We start from the raw sequence: 22,531 nt of genomic DNA on the forward strand, positions 1-22,531 counted from the left end.
CACTCTAGTGGAAAGAAGTCCATTTGAGTCACTAGATCTTTAGTGCTAATACAGTGTGGGCACTTAGATGTTCAGTAAATATCCAACAAATGAATGATGATGCGTACCCCTCTTTACCCAAGGCCCAGCACCAAACTACCCAGCACATAGTAGGCACTTTATTTTTGTGTGTGGTATGGGGATGGAACTCAGAGGCATTCTACCTCCAAGCTACTCCCCCAGCCCTATTTTTTATTCTTTATTTTGAAAACAGGGTCTCACTGAGTTGCACAGGACCTCACTAAGTAGCTGAGACTGTCCACAAACCCTCCGGTCTCAGCCTCCCGAATGCTGGGATTACAAGCATGCACCACCACGCCCAGCTTTTCCATAGCAGGTACTTTGAATAATCATTGAATGGATAAATGAATGATTCCATATGCCTTTTCTCCTACTGTTGATCCTTGTGCTACTTCTGGGACTAAGAAATTGTTCAGTAAATAAAAAATGATCCTTGAATGAATTTATGATCATGCCCTCCCAGTGCACTGTATTCACTAATACTTAGTAGAGGCTAGAAAATGCTGACCTATTTCTGGGCACCTACCAGGTGCCAGGCTGAGCCTGTGCTAAGACTCCCTCCTCTCCACTCTTGTCTTTTTTTTTTGGGGGGGGGTGGGAGGAGGGGATTTGGTTCTCTCCAGAGTCCCAAGGGTGGTGGCTTGCTATCTTAGTCTTGATCCTGCTAGAGGAGAGGTAGGGTCAGTGAGCTGCCAAGCTGAAGTTGGGTGACAGACAAGGAGGCTGCCTGTCAATCTCTGAGCTGCCCCCGGGCTCTGAGTGAGCCCTGCATTGCACTCCTGGTGCTGGAGAATGGCTGACTATTGATAAAAAGCATCCCTCTGTGCTTTCCAAATTAAGACGACATTTAACTGAGTGCTGGCTGGCTCGCCTGTTCCCTCGGTCTCCCAGGGGACAGAGCCCATCTTGGTTGAAACGGTTTTGAACATGTCCAAAGTCTCAGCTTCGACATCTTGGCGGATGTCAAGAAGTTTCTGTAGCCTTCCTGTTCAGCACACCCAGTTCTGTCACTGTCGCGCTCAGTCTGTTATTGGAAAAGTGCTGTGTCAGCGTGCTGAGGGTGTGCACAGTGCAGGAGTGCACTAACCCTCACACCCACCCCGCCCTGGCCAGAGAGGAGCTGCCAGAAGGAGCAGCTCTGCCCAAGTTCTCCCGGTTCTGCAGCGAAGGCAGGGCTGAGGACCCCACAGAGGATTGCAGTGGGCCTTAGTCTTGTTCCTTGTTTTTATGAGTGTGTGTGTGTGTGTGTGTGTGTGTTTTACTGGAGACTGAACCCAGGGACATTCTACCTTTGAGCTGCCCCTCCAGTCCTTTTATTTTTTGTTTTTACAGCAGTCTCACTAGGTTGCTGAGAGTCTCACTAAACTGCTGAGGCCATCCTTAAACCTGCAATCCTTTTGTTTCAGCCTCCCAAGTACTTGGTTTACACGTGTGCACCATGCTTGGCTTTAATCTTTTTAATTTTTATTTATTTAATTTTTGCAATACTGGGGAGTGAACTCAGTGGCACTCTACAAATGAGCTATTCTACTTTTTATCTGGGGACAGGCTCTCACTAAGTTGCCCAGGCTGGTATCAAATTTGCAATCCTCCTTCCTCAGACTCCCAAATAGCTGGGATTACAGCTGTGTGCCACTTCACCCAGCCCTTAATCCTTTTTAGGTTATAGACCACTTTGAGAATCTGATGAAAGCACCAGCTTCTCCCAATTTTGAATGCAGTTCAGTAGGCTCACGTGTCCTGAAGCTCAATCAATGACCTCAGGTTAAGAACCCTTGATGTACTAGAAAGAACATACAAAATCCCAGATCCTGATCCTAGCTGCACCACAAACCTGCCTCGTGGCCTTGGGCAAGTCATCTGCCATTTCTATCTTTTTATATCTTTGGCTATAAAATGAAGAGTTGAAATAGCTAAAGGTCAGACTTCTTATGACCATATGGCCTGTGTCTGGAGATTTAGATAGTGCCCTAGAGCAGGGCGGCAGCATCTTTTATGGGTCACACGTTCCGTTGGGAATCTGATGAGAGCTTTTACCTTCTGCCTAGAAAAATGCCTGTATGCAAAGTCTTGCCTGGTGTTCAGGAGTCCAAGGACCATAGTCTGAAACATAGTTTGAACTAGAGTGATGCAGTGGTCCAGTGTACCCATAGATCCAGTTGCAACCACTATTCCAGCTTCCTTAGGTCACCTCCTCCCCATACCTCTCCTCTCCACCCTCATAACTGCAAATCCACTAATTACTAGAGGTCAGCATGGCCTCCTTTACAGCTGTAGTTTTTAGGCTTTTCTTATATAGAATGGAACCATTCTTTCCCCAGCAGAGCTCCAGGTAGGCCTGGAGCTCCAGTACAGATAAAAGGGAACTCTGAAGCATTCGTCACCCATTTCTTCATCCATGCATCCATTCAGCGGGCATTCATCAAGTGTCTCTGAGCTTGGCACCTGGCTGGGCAAGCTTGAGACCTCCCTTCCTGCTTGGTTTTCCCTGGGCCTCTATCAGTGACCTGCAGAACCCAGCAGCTCTTTGAACCATGCTGAAAATCACAGATCTTGTAAGGAGATCACTCTTTTCAAGCGAGGTGATCAGAGACCCAGAGACTCTGCCTCCGAAGCACCTAACTTTTGAGGACCTCATTTTCCCATCTGTAAAATGGAATAATGAAGCCACACTGCATCCCAAGCGTGTATGATTTCCATTATCTCCAGTTGAGAGTTGGATCGGTCCGTTCCTAGGGACAATGGGAAAGTCACAGGGCTCCAAAAGAGGACAAAAGGAGGAGCCAGTAGAGGAACTTCTGCCTTCAGTGTGCAGGACAGCCCTGCACTGATCATAAACTAGCTGTGACTGCTTGGAAAATTATAGGGCTGAGCTTTGGGAAAATATTTGCTATTTCTTTGCTCCCCCCTCCCCTGGAAGGCTGGCTGCTGTCAGTGTCAATTTCACAGACCCAGTTCACATACTGTCCTTTGGGGCCTGAATTCACAGAGAAAGGTTTACAGGCAAACAGGCCGGCTGAAATTACTTCGGAACCTGAGGGGCTACTCGCTGGGAAAGGACACGGCCTGCATGGGGTCAGATCCAAGTTCCTCCCACCTGTGCTTACAAGTGTAGAGCTCTGCGGACCTGAGGGCTTTGGAAATACTTATTTCAATAGCATTTCCCGAGGGGAGCTGGGCAAGTCTAGTGCCATTCTTGAGGGCATGAGTTTTGCTCTTTGGACCAGGCTGGATGCAAATTCTGGCTCCACCCCCTGCTCCACCTTTAAAAAGACATTCAACCTCTCCAAGCCTTAGATCCTTGTCTGTGAAATGGGGGTATAGTACCTCCCTCCCAGCCTTGTGGGAAAATCTAATTAAATCCTATTGTTAAGCCTGATGCCTGGCTCATATAAACGCTCTATTTATAGTTGCGCTTTTCTTAGTTCTAATTTTCCAGCTGAGAAGCAGATTATTTGATAACAGTGAAGGAGGGTGAAGAGCATGCAGGCCCATGGTCTGCGCCTGTCACCGTGCGCCAAGTGCCCCATTCCTGTCCAGGCCCACCGTGACTTTCTTCCCAGGAGTGGACGAGAAAGAACCCTCGGCCAACTCTCCCTCTTCCCCCCACTTGACAAGTGTATACAAGAGAATGAACTGCTACTTTCTTTTATTAGTAGGTCAGAGAGCCCTGCCTGGCACCCCCAGGATCCAGCCCTCTGCCTCCAGTGTCCAACAAGGCCACCCTCCCTGCTGGTGATACTCAGTGGCACCCGATCTGCCCAAGAAACCATCCTTTGTTCTCCATATGTGTTTTGCCAGCAAACACGTCAACTGCAGACCGTCCCTGTCCTCCAACACACTCAGTCAGAGCCCCTGACAAGGGGCTGCTTCGGCCAGTCCGCTGTATGATCCAGCATTGGTCACCCTAAAGTTCTGGGGCCACCTCTGGTTGGGGAGTTCCCAGAGCTTACAAACCAGCTCCTATGGCCAGATCCTCAAGACCTGGGCTCCCACACATCGCCCATCTCCGGGGACTTGGTTCTTGAATCCGGAGGCTCCGGTGCATTCACAGGCACCCATTGCTGCACCCAGCCCCCCTTTTTCCACCTGGGCCCCCCTGCACTTCCGTGCCCATGGCCCCTCCGGTGGCCAGGTCTAGACTGAGGGTCCTCCCGCAGACCGAGAGCCGCCGCAGCGCCTCGGAGGCGGCCTCCACGGGGACCCCGGAGCGCTGCTCCAACAGCATCTCCAACAGTGAGCTCATCTCCGAGAGGAAGGTGCTGGCCAGCCGCGTGCCCGCAGGACTCAGCTCAGGGCCTGTCTCCTTGCCAAACGTCTGGAACGTTCTGGGCTCCTCCAAAGTGGCAGTGTCCGGGGAGAACACGTTGTCTCGGTAATTGGTGGTGAGGGGCAAAGACAGCCTGGCCATCCAGGCCGGGTCCGGGGCACTCAGCCGGTCCAGGGCCAGGCCTGTGGGGAGGAGGGGACACCGTGAGCAGGCGAGGTGGGGCTGTGGGCGGGGCAACGGCAGCAGACAAAGAAGGGAAGGGAAATGTCAGGGGACCACTGGGGTGGCCAGAGGGGGACAGGAAGGAAGAGGCCCTGACAGCGAAGCTGGCTAGGCAGGAAGGCTGCTGACGGAAGCCCTCGGTGTAAGGAGGCGGCTGAAGGAGGAGGAGGAGGAGGAAGAGAAACTAGAGTTGAAAATTAGCCCTTTTCTAAAAATTTCCCCACCTGAGGTGTCTAGGCAGCTTGTACTCATTCCTGGGCAGCCAGGTGTTTGTCCAGCTCAGGGAGACTTCTCCCCCCAGGGCACCACCAGCTACAGACGGGGAAAAATCCCTTTTCCTAGCCAAGGCTGGAGTCCTGGCTTGGAGCTGCTCATATTCGTAATCTCAGTGACCACTTATTAGGTACCTGTATGCAGAACAACTTAAATAATTATCTCATCCTTATAGTTCTTGGGATTAAGAGTGTTACCTCAGCCAGGCATGATGGCGCACACTTGTAATCCCCGCCCTTGGGAGGCTGAGACAGGAGGATCGCACAGGTTTGAAGCCAGCCTCAGCTACTTAATGAGGCTCTCAGAAACTTAGTGAGACCCTGTTTCCAAATAAAATATAAAATAGGTCTGGGAGGATAGCTCAGAGGTAGAAAGCCCCTGGGGTTCCACTCCTGGTACCACCAAAAAAAAAAAAAAAAAAGAAAGAGTGTTACCTTATTTTATGGGTGAAGAAAGTAGACCCCAAAGAAGTTGAGTCACATATCTGTTAGGCAACCAAGCCCAGCTCTGACCCAGATGACTTTGAAGCTCCTGGACGTACCACCCCACCCAGTCTGAAGAGCTGCCTCTTCCCTGCTCTGGACACTCCAGGAGCCCCACTCTGGAATCACCAGGCCTGTGAAGGACCACGCTGCCACCACCTGCTCCACACCCTCTACTCCTCACACCTCCGCCATTGAGCTCAGGATCCCTGACCAGAAGCAGGCTGGGAAGGGGCTGCCTGCCTGAGGGAAAGGGACCAGGGCTGGTGAGGCCAGAGGCTAAGCAGCCTGGGGGCTGGGAGCTCCAGATACTGTCTCTTAGCTTCCAGATGCCACCATCACACTTCTATTCCCATTTCTTCAACAGAAAATTCTGTCTCAAAGAAAAAAAGTTCCAGACCTGATGGCAGAGGGCCAGGCTAGAGGAAAGAAAGAAAAGAGTAAGTCTTGTAGAGAAGAAACTGGAGAGAGAGAGAGAGAGAGAGAGAGAGAGAGAGAGAGAGAGAAGGGAGAGAGAGAGAGAGAGAGAGAGAGAGAAATATACTCTTCTTTAACATTTATTTGCTTTGCTTCATATGAGCTGCTTTAAAATCTGTGCAATGCCAGGCATGGTGGCGCACACTTGTAATCCCAGTACTTGAAAGGTTGAGGCAGGAGGCTGACAGGTTTGAACTGGAGATTGAACCCAGGGACATTCAACCTCTGAGCTACACCCCATCCCTATATTTATTCTTTATTTTGAAACAGGGTCTCACTACGTTGCAGAGGGCCGCACTAAGTAGCTGAGGCTGGCTGCTGGCCGCAAACCTGTCTCAGCCTCCCAAATACTGGGATTACATGTGTGTGCCACCATGCCCGGCTCATTTCTTTATATTGATAGATGATTCTCTGTCTTGTATTCAGTTCTAAACTGTGCAGGCTGTGAACATCTGTTGAAGGGCTCTGAAACATAAATACTGACCCTCACCATTTGAAAACTGTAAACCCTAGGTCCCTGAGACTGAGGTGGGAAGGTTGAATGGAACTCGTGGTGGTACAGAATCAGGCCTTTCCTTTGGTGAGCTTCACAAGAGAATGAGAATTCGCTGGGGTTCAGACTGTAGGTGGGCACTGAGCCCACCAGGGTTTAACTTCCCAGTGTTACCACTTGGGGCAGCATAACCTTGGGAAAATGGCTTAACCTCTGACTCCCTCTCACCAGTGGTGAGAAAGTAATGCTTATCACTGTGAGAATTCAGTGAGCTCATAGGATCAGTAACCTAGCATCGTCTTCACATCCGCAAGGTTGTTCTTTATTTCTGGTACTGGAGATTGAACCAGGAACCAAGCCACACCCCTAGCCCTTTTTGTGTGTGTGTGTGGTGGTACTGGGGTTCCTGGAAGCCCTTCTACCTCCAGCTACACTCCCACGGGCTACACTCCCAGACCTATTTTTATACTTTTATGTGGAAACAGGGTCTCTTAAGCTAGTGCTCTGGCTTTGAACCTGCGCAATCCTCCTGTCTCTGCCTCCCAAGTGCGGGGATTACAAGCGTACGCCACCACGCCCGGCTACCCCTAGCCCTTTTTAATTTGTGTGTGTGTGTGTGTGTGTGTGTGTGTTACAGGGGATTGAACCAAGGGGCATTCTACCTATGAGCTACATTTGGTACTGAGACTTGAACCCAGGGACTTTCTACCTCAGAGCTACATATCCAGCCCTATTTTATTTTTTATTTTGAAACAGAGTCTCATTAAATTGCTGAGGCTGGCCACAAAACTGTGATCCTTCTATCTCAGCCTTCCAAGCACTGGGATTACAAGCCCGTGCCACCATGCCTGGCTTAATTTTTGTATTGAAACAGAGTCTCTCTAGATTATTGAGAGTCTTGCTAAGTTGCTGAGGCTGGTCTTGAACCTGTGATCCTCCTATCTCAGCCTCCTAAGTACTGGGATTATGGGCACACACTACCACCACACCAGGCCTAAGTGGGGCTTTTATCTGACTACCAAGACTCTAGTCTTAGTAGCCCTGGGGAAGTCCAGCCCTGTGAGCATCATGGGTTTACTTATTTATTTATTTATTTTTTGTCTCTTTCTCTTTCTTTCTTTCTTTCTTTCTTTCTTTCTTTTGCGGTACTGAGGATGGAACCTAGGGGCATCCTACCTCCCAGCCCTATTTTTAATTTTTAATATTTATTTATTTATTTATTTATTTATTTATTTATTTATTTTTGCGGTACTGGAGATGGAACCCAGGGACATTCTACCTGCAAGCTACACCCCCAGCCCTAGTTTTTATTCTTTGTTTTGAAACAGTGTCTCACTGAGTTGCAAAGGGCCTCACTAAGTAGCTGAGGCTGTCCTGTCTCAGCCTCCCAAGTGCTGGGATTACAAGCATGTGCCACCACGTCCGGCTTGTGGCTTTCTTATCTTAGCTTCCTTCCCATCCTCCACTTATACTTTGGCATCAGCACTCTCTGCTCAGTGGGGGACACAGGTTTCCCCCCTAGCACTGGCCAGTGGAAATAGAGTCCAAAGCTGTATCTTTAATCCTTTTGGGGTACTGAGCACTTCAAATGTAGCTGGTATGACTGAGGAACTGAATATTTCATTTTACTTAATTTTAATTCATTTAAATATAAATGGCCACATGTGGCCAATGGCTACTATATCAGAACAGCACAGCTCTAAAATTTAGAGCCACGCTAGGCTGCCTATGTTAATAATTATTAGCTGCATAACCTTGGGCAAATTATTAAACATCCTTGACCTTATTTTTTTTTTTTCTTTGAGGGAATAATGAATAGCGTCTCTCTCATAAGATTTTTCTCATGAGGAACTTAGGGACAAGCACATAAAAAGCACTCGGTAAATGTTAGCTGTAATTTTTTAACCAAAAAAGGTCTGTCCCTTCCCTGCCTCCAGCATGTCTGCAGCCAGATGGAGTGCGTGAGAAATAGATTAACTCCAAAAACAGAAAACCACAGTGTAGCAATGTGACGTCAGGCTGGCTGTGTTACCTCAAGGAGTAGAAGGAGGAGTGTCCACCGCAAAGGGGTAGGGGCAGCTGGCAAATTCTTTTTTTTTTTAGAAAAAATGCAGATTAGGACGGGCGTGGTGGCCCACGCTTGTAATCCCAGTGCTTGGGAGGCTGAGACAGGAGGATCGCATGGGTTTGAAGCCAGCCTCGGCTACTTAGTGAGGCTTTCGGCAACTTAGCGAGACCCATTTCCAAACTATATATATATATATATATATATATATATATATATATATATATATATATATATTCTGGGAGTATAGCCTGGAGGTAGAAAGCCTCTGGGTTCCACCCCTAGTACCACCAGAAAAAATGCAGATTAGCCAGGTGTGGTGGTGCACGCTTGTAATCCCAGCATTCCGGAGGTTGAGACAGGAGGATCCCAATTCGAGGACAGCCTCAGCTACTTAGTGAGGCCCTTTGCAACCCAGTGAGACCCTGTTTCCAAATAAAGAATAAAAAATAGGGCTGGGGGTGCAGCTCAGAGGTAAAATACCCCTGGGTTCCATCCCCAGTATAAAAAAAATAAAAAAAAAAACAACAACCGTGGATTGAACCTAGGGACATCCTACCTCCAACCCACACCCCCAGCCCTATTTTACTTTTTATTTTGAAATGGAGTCTCACTAAGTTGCTGGGGGCCTCGCTACAAAGTTGCTGAGGCTATCTTCAAATATCAATCCTTCTGTTTCAGTCTCCCAGGTTCTGGGATTACAGGTATAGAGCTGGCTAGCAGATTCTTGAATTGAATTTTACATGGTATATTTTTATTTATTTATTTATTTATTTATTTATTTATTTATTTATTTATTTATTGTGATACCAGGGATAGAACCCAGGGGCATTCTACCCATTTTTCTATTTTTCTACTCTATTTTTATACAGGCTCTCACTAAATTGTAGAGGCCCTCACTAAGTAGCTGAGGCTGTCCCCTAACCAGCTAACTGCTGTCTTCCTGTCTCAGCCTCCCAAGTACTGGAATTACAAGCATCCCCACCACTCCCGGCTGTTACATTGTGTATTTATTGTCAAAACCACTCTTTTTCTCTCCCCAGCAATTCTTTTTGTTTCAATTAGAAGTGTTAGCATATCAAAGAGTTGACTCTGTCCCCAGAGTGAAAGGGTATTAAAACATCACAAAGAAACTCAAATGTAGGATTTAGACAGTAAAACCTGCCCAGGTTTAGGTTTCCCTGAAGAGCTGGGTTACTTTGGGTAGACTATGTTACCTCTCCAAGCCTCCGTTTGCTCCTTGTAAATGGTGGCTAATAAAACTATCTCAAAAGATTGAGCCAGGTATGTTGGCATATGCCTGTAATCCCAATACTTAGTAGGCTGTGCACAGGAGGATCACAGGTTCAAGATCAGCCTGGACAACTTAGTGAGACCCTGTTTCAAAATTAATAATAATAATAATAATAATAATAATAATAATAATATAAAGGGCTGGGGGTGTAGCTGTATCTCCTGATAGGATGCTCCTGGGTTCAATCCCCAGTACTAAAAAAAAAAAATGTTTAGAGGCTTAAATGAGATATTATATATAACATGCTTTCCCAGTGCCTGGTATACACCAAGACCTCAAATAATCATTCAATATTCTCATGGTGATTTTTTTTTTTTTTTTTTTTTGGTTTTGGGGTTGAACCCAGAGGCATTCTACCTCCAAGCTACACCTCCAGTCTCACTACTTGTTGAGGCTGTCCTTGAACATGTGATCCTCCTGTCTCAGCCTCGCAAGTACTGAGATTACAGACGTGTGCCACCATTCCCTGCTCTTATGGTGACTTTTTAAAATTAATAATCAAGCTGGGCATGGAGGCGCATGCTTGTAATATCAGCATTTGGGAGGCTGAGACAGGAGGATCGTGGTTTGCAGACAGCTTCAGCTACTTAGTGAGGCTCTTTGCAACACAGTGAGACTCTGTTTCAAAATAAAGAGTAAAAAATAGGGCTAGGTGTATAGCTTAGAGGTAGAATGCCCCTGAATTCTATCCCACAAAAAAATAAATAAAATTAATAATCAAAGAAGAACCTGGTCTTTAAACAAAGGAATGCTTTCTGGGGCTCCAGAGAAAAATGTTCCTCTCTAGAAATAGAATGGCCTTTTTGTGCAGCAAATTGGAACAGAACTCCGAAACCTGGCACATGAGAGGAAGCACTGGGGTGGGGCAGAGGCAGCAAGGGGTGGGGGTGGCCGTGGAGTAGGCAGGAGCCCCACCTGTGTTGGGATCCAGCAGGCTTGACAGCTCTTCTTCCAGCAGGCGCTTCACAGAGAGGTCCTCTTCAGGGTCTAAGGGCCCTTCCTCCTGGTCCGCTTCCGCCTGGACCCCAGCCCTGGCTCCTGGGGCATCTGCGTCTGGGGTTACGCTCCTGTGAAGGAAACCTGCCAGTCAGGAAACGTCCCCATGTGGATTGCTCACACATGCCCGCATTCATTCATCCTCAGGAAGCTGGACACGCGGCAGCCGGCCTTCAGAGTGAGACCCACCTGCGATCCCAGCCTTCCTGCTTACTCTGTTTCCTCATCTGTTAATAGGAGTAATTAAGTAACCCCTGCCTTTGGGGGTGCTGTAACATGAGACATGGCTGGTACAGGGCTCAGCACAGTGCCTGGCACAGAGCAGTTCAGCAAACGTATCGAGCCAGGGCAGGCAATCCACGCCCCATCAAGCCAGGCAGGGTTGTTTGTTTGTTTGTTTGTTTGTTTTCCTCTCTTTCTCATTCCCTACTTTCCATCAGTGCTCTGAACAGGGCCTGGCACATAGTAGGTGCTTAATAAATACTTTTCGGAATAAGTGACGGAATGTTTTGTCCTCTTGTTTAAGCCAAATTTCAGGTCAAAAGAGCAGGTGTATGACGGGCTGCTTTGCGTGCCTCCTAAAGCTGCTCCATCTACCGCTGCTCCCAGCCTCCTGCTGACTCCACCCGAACCCCCTATCTCATGTACTCTACCTTTAGTGGCCCCTAGACCCTCACCCCAACAGGCGGGAAGGCGCTCTGGTAGGCTGTAGGCCTAGGAGCCCTGTCAGGCTGTAGTCACCCACTCCTACTGTGGCAATTTCTGCTGCTATTACGAGATGAATAGGAGCCAGACTTGGTGGTGCACACCTATAATCCCAGTACTTGGGAGGCTGAAACAGGAAGATCACAGGTTTGAGACCAGCCTCAGCAACTTATCAAGATGCTCAGCAACCTAACAACACCCTGTTCAGCTGGTTTAAGAGGCCCTGTCTCCAAATAAAATATAAAATAGGTCTGGGAGTGTAGCCTGGAGGTAGAAGGCCTCTGGGTTCCATCCCCAGCACCACCACCACCACCAAAAAAAAAAAAAAAAAAAAAAAAAAAAAAAAAAAAAGGGCTGGGAGTGTACTCAGAGGTAGAACTCCCCTGGATTCAATCTTCAGTCCCAAAAATAAAAAGTAAAAAATCAGTAGGCCAGGCACAGTGACATACACCTGTAATCTCATATTTGGGAGGCTGAGGCAGGAGGAACACAGGTTTGAGGACAGACATGATGACTTAGTAAGCTCCTGGTTCTTTTTTTTTTTTTTTAAGGTTAGGGGTATAGTTCAGAGGTAGACACCCCTGGGTTCAATCCCCAGTGCCCCTCACACAGACACACCAGAGATCAGAGGGGACGTGGGCAGTTCGGCAAGTAATAATGACAGCAACTAGCAGACACTGACTCAGAGCCAGAACTGAGCCAGGCCTCAAGCTGCCCAAGAACATGTGCCGTTCACACCTGTAAGGGGTCTCCTGTTGTCACCACCATTCACATACAAGAAAACCAAGACTTGTGGGGATTTTGCAGCATGCCCACTGTGCCCATGAATTTAGTGAGAAGGCAAGAATTCAAATTTGTGTGTACCATTAGAGAGCAGAAAAGGACACCCCAGCTGTGTGTGGTGGCACATGCTTGTAATCCCAGTACTGGGAAGCTGAGACAGGAGGACTGCAGGTTAAAGGCCAGCCTCAGCAACTCAGTGAGGCCCTGAGCAACTAGTGAGACCATGTTTCAAAATAAAAGAATAAAATAGGGTTGGGATGTAGCTCAGAGGCAGAACACCTGTGGGGGTTCAATCCCCAGTACCAAAAGGAAAAAAAAGAAAAAGAGGAAAAGAATACCCCATAGTGAAAGCCTCAGAAGCAAAGTTTCTTCCATCCCATCTTTCCCCTCTCATTTTTCCCTGAGAACAAGCCATAGAAACTAGAATTTCTTTCTTTCTTTTTTTTTTTTTTTTTTTTTTTTTTTTCTGGTACTGGGAATGAAACCCAGGGGCATTCTACCTCTAAGCTATACTCCGAGCCCCCCCCCCGCCACTTGTTTTTATTCTTTATTTTGAAACAGGGTCTCAATGAGTTGCAAAGGACCTAGCTAAGTAGCTGAGGTTGTCTGCAAACTGCAATCCTCTTGTCTCAGCCTCCCAAATGCTGGGACAGGTGTGGTAGCACACACTTATAATCCCAGTACTTGGGAGGCTGAGACAGGAAGATCACAGGTTCAAAGCCAGACTCAGAAACATAGTGAGATCCTGTTTTCAAATAAAGAAATAAAATTGGGTAGGGCATGGCTTGGAGGTAGAATGCCTCTGGGTTCAATCCCCTGTACCAAAAAAGAAAAAGAAAAAAACCAAACCTAGAATCTATTATTTCCAAGATGGATCATAGAAACCAGAACCTCTTTTCCCCAAAATCATCCATCAAACCTAAAGATATTATTCTAATTTCCTCCCACCTTCCTGTGTAAGAGTTGGCTGTAAAGAAATTCTCTGAGCTGGGCATGGCGGCACATGCCTATAATCCCAGCATTTGGGAGGCTGAGACTGGAGGATCGCGGTTCATGAACAGTCTCAGCTACTTAGTGAGGCCCTCTGCAACTTAGTGAGACCCTGTTTCAAACTAAAGAATAAAAAATAGGACAGGGGGTGTAACTCGGAGGTTGAATCCCCCTGGGTTCCATCCCCAGACCCACCAAAAAAAAAAAAAAAAAGAAATTATCTGGGTATGGTGGCTCAAGCCTGCAATCCCAGTACTTAGGAGGCTGAGACAGGAGAATCGCAGGTTCGAGGACAGCCTCAGCAAGTAGTGAGATTCTCATTAACCTTGGGAGCTCTTGTTTCAAAAATAAAAATAAAATACAGCTGAGTGTGTAGCTTGGAGGTAGAATGCCTCTGAGTTCAACTTCCAGTGCCACAAATATAAAATAAAAATTTCATGACCTACTTTGTTTGGGTATAGGTCATAAGACCACCATGCCAGCAAGGGTCCTGCCCACACCTCACTGTGCTGCACAGAGGCCAAGAATCTGAACAGACAGACCTCGCTGGGCTCTCCCTAGCTCTATTCCCTTTATCTTGAACCCTTTTTTCCAATCATATTTCACACAGCTGCCCTGCTTCATTGAGCCTAAGCATAAAAATATGTAGTAGTTTACCCTGGGCTTGGGGCCTCCAATCTGAAGATCCCATGTCACATAAACTGTGACCAAAACAATCTTACGGCCTTTTTCTTGTTATTGGCGGTTTATTTTAGCAGACTGGAATATCAAACCTTTAGAGAGAAAATTTGAGCTTCCTTACAGTATTCCCCTCTCTGTTCTACACCATTGCTCTCCATCTTTGAAAAAAAATTAAAAAAGAGGAAGAAGAAGATACAAGTTATCAGTGCAGGAGCCCTGACCCAGAGGGCAGGACCCCTTAGGGCTGGTCCCAGCTTTGCCTTTTACTTGTTATGTGACCTTGAGCAAAGCCACTTTAAGGGGACAGGATCTATGATTGCTTGTGCACCTGCTAGGTACGGGCGTTAAGCTATGGCCTTAGAATGTAGCTGACCATTAAAGTTTTAGCCCATCACTATAAGGGAGGTAGTATGTCTTCCCTGTTACAGAGAATATCTGACTTGTTCAAGTTTGTATAGTTGGGTTGGATCAAACTACTTAAAGCCTCAGTTTCTGCATCTGGATTAAGGAATTAGAATAGATGTCCTATTTCTTTTTCTTTTTTCTGAGACAGGATCTCTTGCTTACTAAGTTGCCCAGATTGGCCTCAAACTTGTGATTCTCCTGCCTCAGTCTTAAAACTAGCTGGAATTACAAGCATGTACCACCATACCTGACTAGATCTTCCTTCCTTTTTTCCTTCCTTCCTTCCTTCCTTCCTTCCTTCCTTCCTTCCTTCCTTCCTTCCTTCCTTTCTTCTTACCTGACTAGATCTTCCTTCCTTTCTTCCTCCCTTCCTCCCTTCCTCCCTTCCTTCCTGCCTGCCTGTCTGCCTGCCTGCCTGCCTTCCTTCCTTCCTTCCTTCCTTCCTTCCTTCCTTCCTTCTGTAGTTCTGGGGTTTGAACCCAAGGCCTTATACATGCTAAGCCTTCTATCACTGACATACATCCTCAGCTCTTTCTGAATTTTAAGTCAGTGCTTCTGTAAATTGCCCACGTTGGTCTTAAACTTGAGATCCTTCTGCCTGAGCCTCCAGAGTAGCTGGGACTACAAGTGTGCGCCACCATGCCCAGCGACTAGATGTCCTCATGAGGTGTCTTCAACTCTGGGAATGCCCACGGGGCACACTCACAGATCTGTGTCCTTATATATTATGTTTATAGGTCAAGAGAAAGAAAGGTGAAAGTTACAGGTTTAAAGCCAATTTGCAGCACCTCTGTAATCAGGGCACAGATGGAGCTCAGGATGAAGTCATTTCCTTAGTGACTGACTGTGGGTCCTGTAAATACTATAAATACAGCCGTCCCAGGATGGAGCCTTCTGGGGGGGATGGTGCTGTCTGCTGCCCACTTGGTGACCAGTGTCTGGGATGTGCTTGCCCTTCCTCCCATCACTGAGGCTGCAGAATAATGGGGCAACGGGAGTCTCGAGAAGTCTTGGGGCTATGTGCAGCTTACCTGCCGCTGCCGGGCTTGGCCAAGTACTTATTTCCCCGGTGGTTTGGTTTGGGCTGGAATTGGCCCTGGTGCAGCAGGGACAGCAGCTGGGAGATTTGCTACAAGACAGGAAAAATCTGTTGACTCCACACAATTCCGACCCAGCACACTTCCTCGCCGGATGTTTCCCTCAATGCCGGTGCTTGCTTTTTATAGTTTTTCCTCTGGCTTCAGATGTTTGTGTGATCAAATGGGGGATGGTCCCTCGTGACAGAGACAGGGACGTGGGTGTCTGAGAGAGAGCACAGGGACCTTCTAGGCCCATCCCTTCATGAGCACTATCCCAAATGCTCTCCTCCTAGTGGACTCTGTGGGAGGGGGTGAAAAAGGCATTTCCTGATCATAAAGTCATTATTACTTTGATAAGGATTGTCATTGAGAGTTATTTTCCCCGTCTAGCAGTATTCAGATACCACTCTGGCCAATTTGTATGAGCCAGACATAAGACAGCATTGTAGAAGGCAAAAATGATGTCATTTAAGCATTCATTTATTCACCCTTTCAATGCCTTAACAATTATTCGCTAGTGCCAGGCAGGATGCTTCCTATGGGGTAAGAGTGGGAGGCTGGCTGCAGCCCTCTGAGGGCTTGCAGTCGGCAGGGAGAGAGTGGTTACAACAGGGGTGCATCTGGGTGATGGAAAAGGGTGAGGCCACAGGAGCAGAGGAGGCCCCCAACCCATCACGGAGCAGGGAAGAAATAGGAGGTGGTGCTGGGAGAAGTATATTCTCAACAAATGTTGAGTTGCTACCATGCCAGGCACCTCTGCTGAGGCCCAAAGGCCCTGCAGACGTTCAGCAGGTGGAATGAAAGTGAGGATCTGAGCAAGGGGGGTGGAGGTTTGGACAGGAGCAATGTAAGCTGAATGGCTAGAAAGATGGCAGAGTTTCAGAAAGGCTGGAGAAGGAGATGGGGGTGGGTGAGATGTCAGTGCCAGACCATGCAATCCATGCCAGAGAGAGACAGTAGACTAAATCTTGGGAGGCTGAGTTTTAGTTAAATGTAATTCCTAGCCTGTCAGGTAATATCAGGCAGGCATGTAGACCTCCTCAAACCTGTTTCTTATCTTTTTTTTTTTTTTTTTTTTTTGGACTGCGGACTGAACCCAGGGGTATTCTATATCTGAGCTACCCCCCAGACCTTTTTAGTTTTTATTTTGAAACAGGACCCAACTAGACTGCTGAAGGTCTCACTAAACTGCAGAGGCTATCCTCGAACCTGCAATCCTCCTGTCTCATTCTCCCAAGTACTGGGATTACAGGCATGCGCCACCACACCCAGCTGGGGCTGTCTTCTTCACAGTACTATCAGATACATTAGATAGCTTGAACAAAGTTAAACACCCTTTGCAAATGGAGGAGTTTGGGTTGTTACTACTAGAAGTGCTGCTTCTGCCTCGTGGGACCATCCCCACTCTTTCCTTGAGAGCCCCAGAAGTGCTGGCCTCATAGGACAGTTGGAAGAAGTGGCCAGGCCTGGGGTTTCATTGTGACTTGGGAGGGTCAAGGTCCCATTACTGCCTCAAAGCAGACCCTACCTCCCAGCCTGGGCCTAGCATCCCTGGCAAAGTACCTGTTACTGTCTGCTCAAATGACTCTTGGCAAATACTCCTTGTCCTTGAACAACAAGCCTTGTGCTGTCATTCAGGGTCACATTACAGTAGGAGCCCAGACTTGGGAGTCGGCAGGACTCAGGCTCACATTCTAAAGCTGTTCTTGCCCCAGTTCCCATCTTGTGGCCCCCCAAAATTATTTAAGTGTTCTGAGCCTCAATTTCCTCCACAGTAAAAAGGTAAATAATAATGAAACTCAGGTCATGAGCTAGTTATGAAGTTTAAAGGAGCCACAGTATATAAATCACTTATTAATAGATCTCATGATAAACACTGTCTGGTAGTATACAATCTCATTTAATCCTTACAATAGTCCAAAGGAGGAGATACCATTACACTGGCTTGGGCTCCATTTTAAGTAGGGCCGAAACTTGAACTCAGTTCTGACTCTACTGTGGTGCTGTGATGATGGAAAGACACCAGCACTGGACATCTCACCCTCTGACCCTCAAATTTATGCCAAATGGGCACCTTTCTTTCCATCACCTAGAGGTGTTACCAAAGGGCCTGCTCTCTGCTGTCTTGTCCACCAGCAGCCAGCACAGTGATTAGCACAAAGACTTTATCTGCAAAGTATTGGAGGGATGGATGGGTGGATGGATGGATGGGTGGATGGATGGATGGGTGGATGGATGGATGGATGAATGGATGGATGGATGGATGGATGGATGGCTCTTGACAATCTCTGCATCTGCAGGGAGGCCAGGACAAGAGTCCTTAGAGAAGAGCTAGGCCATTTCCAGGTGGCTTTCTGGGAAGGGGCTGGGGAAAGGAAATTGTGTCTTTGCCCTACCCAAAGTCTGAGCTGATGGCCTGGCCAAACAGAGTTGTGCTTTGGGCAGGCAGCCTGGCACAATGACAGATCTCTGGAGTTCAGAGGAGCCAATGAGGGTGTGAGATACGGCACCATCCCTGTAGAGATTCCCCAGCCATATCTAGCAAACCGGAGTTACTGAATAGTTTGGCATTTGCCATCCCATTTAATCCTCACCCTCCAGAGAGGAAGACACAGGGTAAGTTTGGCATTTGCAATCCTCATTTTATAAAGAAAATGAGGCCTACCCAGGGTTGTCCAGCTCCTAAGTGGCTATGCTGAGATTTGAACTTAGATCTGCCTAACTCCAAAACTCTAAATTCAGCTGCCCCATTCTTCAGTCCAACAATGAACTCTGGGGTCTCAGGCAAGTCAAATGCTGCTCTTGAGCTGGGGAGCAATGATGCCCAGGCTGGCTCGCTTTATAGGGAAGTTGCCCAGATGAGATGCAGCAGGAGGAGAGCAGCAGTAGAGAAGGGCTTTGCAGAAGTAATAGTGATCACTTGCTGAGCACTGACCACATGCTGGACACCGTTCCACAAGTATGGAGTATGCCGACTCATTTTATCTTTAAGCAAGCTTGGGAGATGGGTGCTCTTAGCAAGAAGTTGAGTAACTTTTCTCTGAGTTACACCTGCGAAGAGGTAGAGCCAGGATTCAAACCCAGGCAAGCTTGCTTTAAAGCTTGAACTCAAAATCACGATCTTTGCTATGTCTACTTGTGCTGGGGACCATGAATAAGCGCTTCATAGGAATTAACTGATCAGATTCTCAGGACAGTTGCAGATACTCTTCTGTAATTTCTATTTACTGTTAAGGGAATTAAGGCTCAGAGACAGTGAGTAATTTGCTCAGGATCACACAGCCAAGATCTGTGCCCCCGGAGCTGCGCTCTGAACCACTGCTACTCAAAAACAAACATAGAATAGCATCATAAAGTACTGGTGAGCCTAAGGACTGAATGGGAGGATCATGAGGGAAATGGTGCTACTGGTGGTGGTCCGGGGTGACCAGAGAAAGAGCCGCCCATGCCCAAGGTACCTGCACAGGAGGTGAATCCACGGTGAGCTCCTCTATAGGGTTCCTCTCTGCAAAAGCAGCTACAGACAATCGGACCAGGCTCCGCAGAATCTGATGGGGACCTGGTTCTTTCTCGGGAGACACTTTGCCATTGAGATTCTGCTGCCGCCTCAGGGTTGCAGAGGAGGTTGGCGGACTCAGTGGGGCCCCCTCGCTGCCCTGGTCCCCAGCCAGCCTCCCTACAGGGCTGCCTGCAATCTTCAGAGGCCTGGCGCGTGGCTGGCCTGGGGACTCAGGAAGGTTCAAGTTCTCCCGGGAGGCATTCCTCTGCCTGGGATGGTTGAAAAGGAGGTTGACGGAGTCGGGCAGCGCCTCTCGGCTCTCCGCCAGTGCTCCCTGGTTGCCTTGGTTCCGCAGAGTCCTGTACAGGGTTGGTGTGAGGTGGAAAGGTGCTTGCATGCAGGGGTCCCAGCCTGCTTCCATCGCCACTTCTGTGGCCGCATCCTTGCGGCACTGGCCGACTTCACCAGGCTCATCTGCCTGGGCCCTGAGCGCAGGCACCAAGTGGATGTCGGCCTTCTGAATATGTTTCTGGGGTCTCTTGGGCTGGTGGCGGTAAGTGGACTCAGCTTCCCGACAGTTGTAGGCCCTGTTGTCTTTCTTCTCTGTCCGGCAGATGGACATGAACAGAGCCGAGATCAACCCCAAAATGGCTAGCAGCACAGCCAAGCAAATCACCATCAGCATCGATGTGTTCAGGACCCCGGACTCATAGGCATGGTCCCTTAGGTGGTCCACACTGGTGACAAACACGACCCTCAACAGGGCTCGGGTCTGCAGAGGGGGGCTGCCCCGGTCTTCTACCACTAACCCCAGCTTCCACTCGCTCCCGATGAGGCTGCTGGCATTGGTGATGTTGATGAATAGCTGCCCCAGGTCGGGGCTGAGGACAAAGAGCTGAGCTTCATTCCCACTTTGAATGCTGTAGAGGAGCTCTCCATTGGCCCCCGAGTCAGCATCTCTGGCTACAATGGTTGCCAAAAGGAATGGCCGGGAGCCATGAGTGGCCAGGGGTGGTAAGCCAGCACCTGCTAGACCCACGCCATTGATAGTCTCGATGGGCACCAGAAGGTGGCCTGTGGAGGCATTTACGAGCACGGAGAGGCTGGCTTTGCCATCACTGAGCACGGGCTGGACCACCTCGGGGGCATTATCATTGGCATCCAAGAGGCTGACCCTTACAGAGATGCTGGATGCCAGCTGGGGTTGCCCTTTGTCTTCTGCTATCACCCGGAATTCAAAGCCAGCCACCTCTTCATAGTCCAGAGACCTCCGGGCAGTGACCTCCCCCGTGTCGGGGTCAATAGCTACCAAGTGAGAAAGCGGGGAGTCCTGGATGCGGTACGAGACCTGTCCATTGGTGCCCAGGTCGGCGTCACGAGCCACGACAGTGATGAGGTGGAGAGAAGGCAGGTTGTTCTCCCGAGTGGAGACCTCGTACCGGCTCTTCTCAAACACAGGTGCGTTGTCATTGACATCGCCGATCTCAATGCTGATCTGCTTCTTGGCTGATAAGGGCTGGGGTCCTTGGTCTTGGGCCAGCAGCGTGAGGCTGTACTTGGGCCACTGCTCTCTGTCCAGTGTGGCATTGGTCAGCAGCATGTATGTGTTGCCATTGGTCCTTTTCAGCCTGAAGTGGCCCAGCTCTTGGCTCAGCCAGCAGTGGACTAGCCCGTTGCTTCCTGAGTCCAGGTCGTCTGCCATGACAAGGGCTATGAAACTGTCCTTGGGAAGAGCTTCGGACACCAGCGACGGCTGGGAGGCCCATGTGATGTGGATGCTTGGGGCGTTGTCATTGACATCCAGAACCTTGATGAGAACTTTGCAGTGGGCCGGGATGGGATTGGGACCCATATCCCACGCCTGGACATCCACCTCATAGGCAGGATTCTTCTCATAGTCCAGGGGTTGGCGCAGAGTGACCTGGCCTGTCTTGGCGTCGACACTGAAGGTGTGTAGCACCTCTAGAGGCACGTGCTTGCCGAGGAAGAACTCCACCTCCCCATTGGGGCCCTGGTCAGGGTCCGTGGCAGTCAGGTTTATGAGGAGAGTACCAGGGGCAGCGTCTTCCCAGATTTCTAGTGCCAGGGAACTCTCAGCAAACACGGGGCTGTTGTCATTGGAGTCCAGCACATTGACCTTGATCAAGCTGGTGCCCGACTTGGGGGGGCTCCCACTGTCATAGGCAGTTAACACCAGATCAAAAAACGAGTGGACTTCCCGGTCCAGCTCCTTCACCACCACGAGTTCTGCATGTTTGGTCTCATCGGGCCCCACAATGACATCCAGGGCAAAGTGCTCACTGGGAGACAGGGTATAGGAGTGCAGGGTGTTTGGACCGGTGTCTGGGTCAAGGGCTCTGTCCAGGGGGATGCGCGTGCGCAGAGAGGCACTCTCAGAGATTTCCAGCTCCTGCTTGCCTTTGGGAAACTGTGGCTGGTGGTCATTGATGTCTAGCACTTGGATCTCCACATGGACCAGAGCCAAATCCCCTGTGGCAAGCACATCGAAGGAAACCAGGCAGGGATCCCGCTGCCTGCATAGCTGCTCTCGATCCAGTCGAGCCCCGGTGCTGAGCAAGCCGTCCTCGTCGCCCACCTGAATGGGGAGCACCGGCGGCAGCTGCAAGACCTGGAAGGCAGCCCCTGCCTGCTGGGGCCTCTCCTCCCGGCCCAGTTCCTGGGACAGCTTCCCTATCACCGTGCCAGGCGGCACTTCCTCCGTCACTTGGTATTTCACCGTGAGAGTGGCCACCTCCTGACAACCCCCAGAACGGAACAAATAGCCACCTGGCCCAAAAATCCCCAGCAGAAGAGGGAGAAGTGGTGTCATGCTTACCGCCAGCGTGGGCTGGATTCAGAGACCGCTAGAGCTCTCCGAAGACTGGACAAGCCTTCTAGTGTTTCCTGGATGGCTGGATTAGCCCCGTTCTCCAGCCCCTGGACCTGCCGGCACATCCTCATCCCATAACTAGAAGATGGCAAGACAAGCAGGATTCCCAGGCAAGGCCATCTTCGTTGGAAGTGATCTGAGAGGTCCAAGCACTGATAAAGTAAAATTGCCAAGGGAGACGCCCCCACGCAGCACCAACAGGGCCACGTGCAGTGATGGACGAGAGCAGCTCCCAGAGGGACTTGACCCAGTAGAGCAGGATGCGAGGATCTGACTTCCAAACATTTATTAGGCCAGGGAAACAGAGAAGCAGCTTTTTCCTCTGGAAACCCCACCTACAGGAAAAGGGAGGGCTGTGAATTTCAATGCCAATTAGAGAAAGAGCATTTCCTGTGGAGCTGAGTGGCCTGCTGCTCAGGAGGATGAGGCAGGGGCTCCCCGGGACAGGCCGGATGAGAAGGTGCTGTCCACGCAGTGAGACACCCAGCGCTGAGGGACATGGTCCCCTGCGTAGCCAAGTGAGCGACCTGAGATGATGTCCCCGGTGCAAGTCATGCTTTCTTCTCTCAATTCTCTTTATTCCTGTCTTTCCCCATCATTCCTCCTCCCACTCCTCCTCTCTCTCTCTCTCTCTCTCTCTCTCTCTCTCTCTCTCTCTCTCTCTCTCTCGGTACTGGGGATGGAAACCCAGGGGCATTCTACCGCCGAGCTACACCGCCAGCCCTATTTTTTATTCTTTATTTTAAAACAGGATCTCGCTGAGTTGCAAAAGGCCTCATTAAGTAGCTGAGGCCGTCCGTCCGTGAATCCTGATCCCCCTGTCTCAGCCTCCCAAATGCTGGGATTACAATGGTGCGTCATCACGCC

At 49.2% G+C, this 22,531-nt stretch overlaps 1 protein-coding gene across 1 annotated transcript; it reads right to left on the bottom strand.

Moving 5' to 3' along the window:
• Positions 1-4,108: 4,108 nt before the first annotated feature.
• Positions 4,109-21,604, bottom strand: PCDH12 (protocadherin 12; the record flags this gene model as incomplete). The annotated part of the gene is made up of 4 exons (XM_080711381.1): positions 4,109-4,512; positions 10,552-10,703; positions 15,228-15,325; positions 18,734-21,604. The coding sequence occupies 4 exons, from the start codon at positions 21,602-21,604 to the stop codon at positions 4,109-4,111; spliced, it is 3,525 nt and encodes a 1,174-aa protein (XP_080567507.1).
• Positions 21,605-22,531: the final 927 nt, after the last annotated feature.

The sequence above is a fragment of the Muscardinus avellanarius genome, assembly GCF_963383645.1.
Source record: "Muscardinus avellanarius genome assembly, chromosome: 1".
In the NCBI taxonomy this organism is placed as follows: Eukaryota; Metazoa; Chordata; class Mammalia; order Rodentia; family Gliridae; genus Muscardinus; species Muscardinus avellanarius.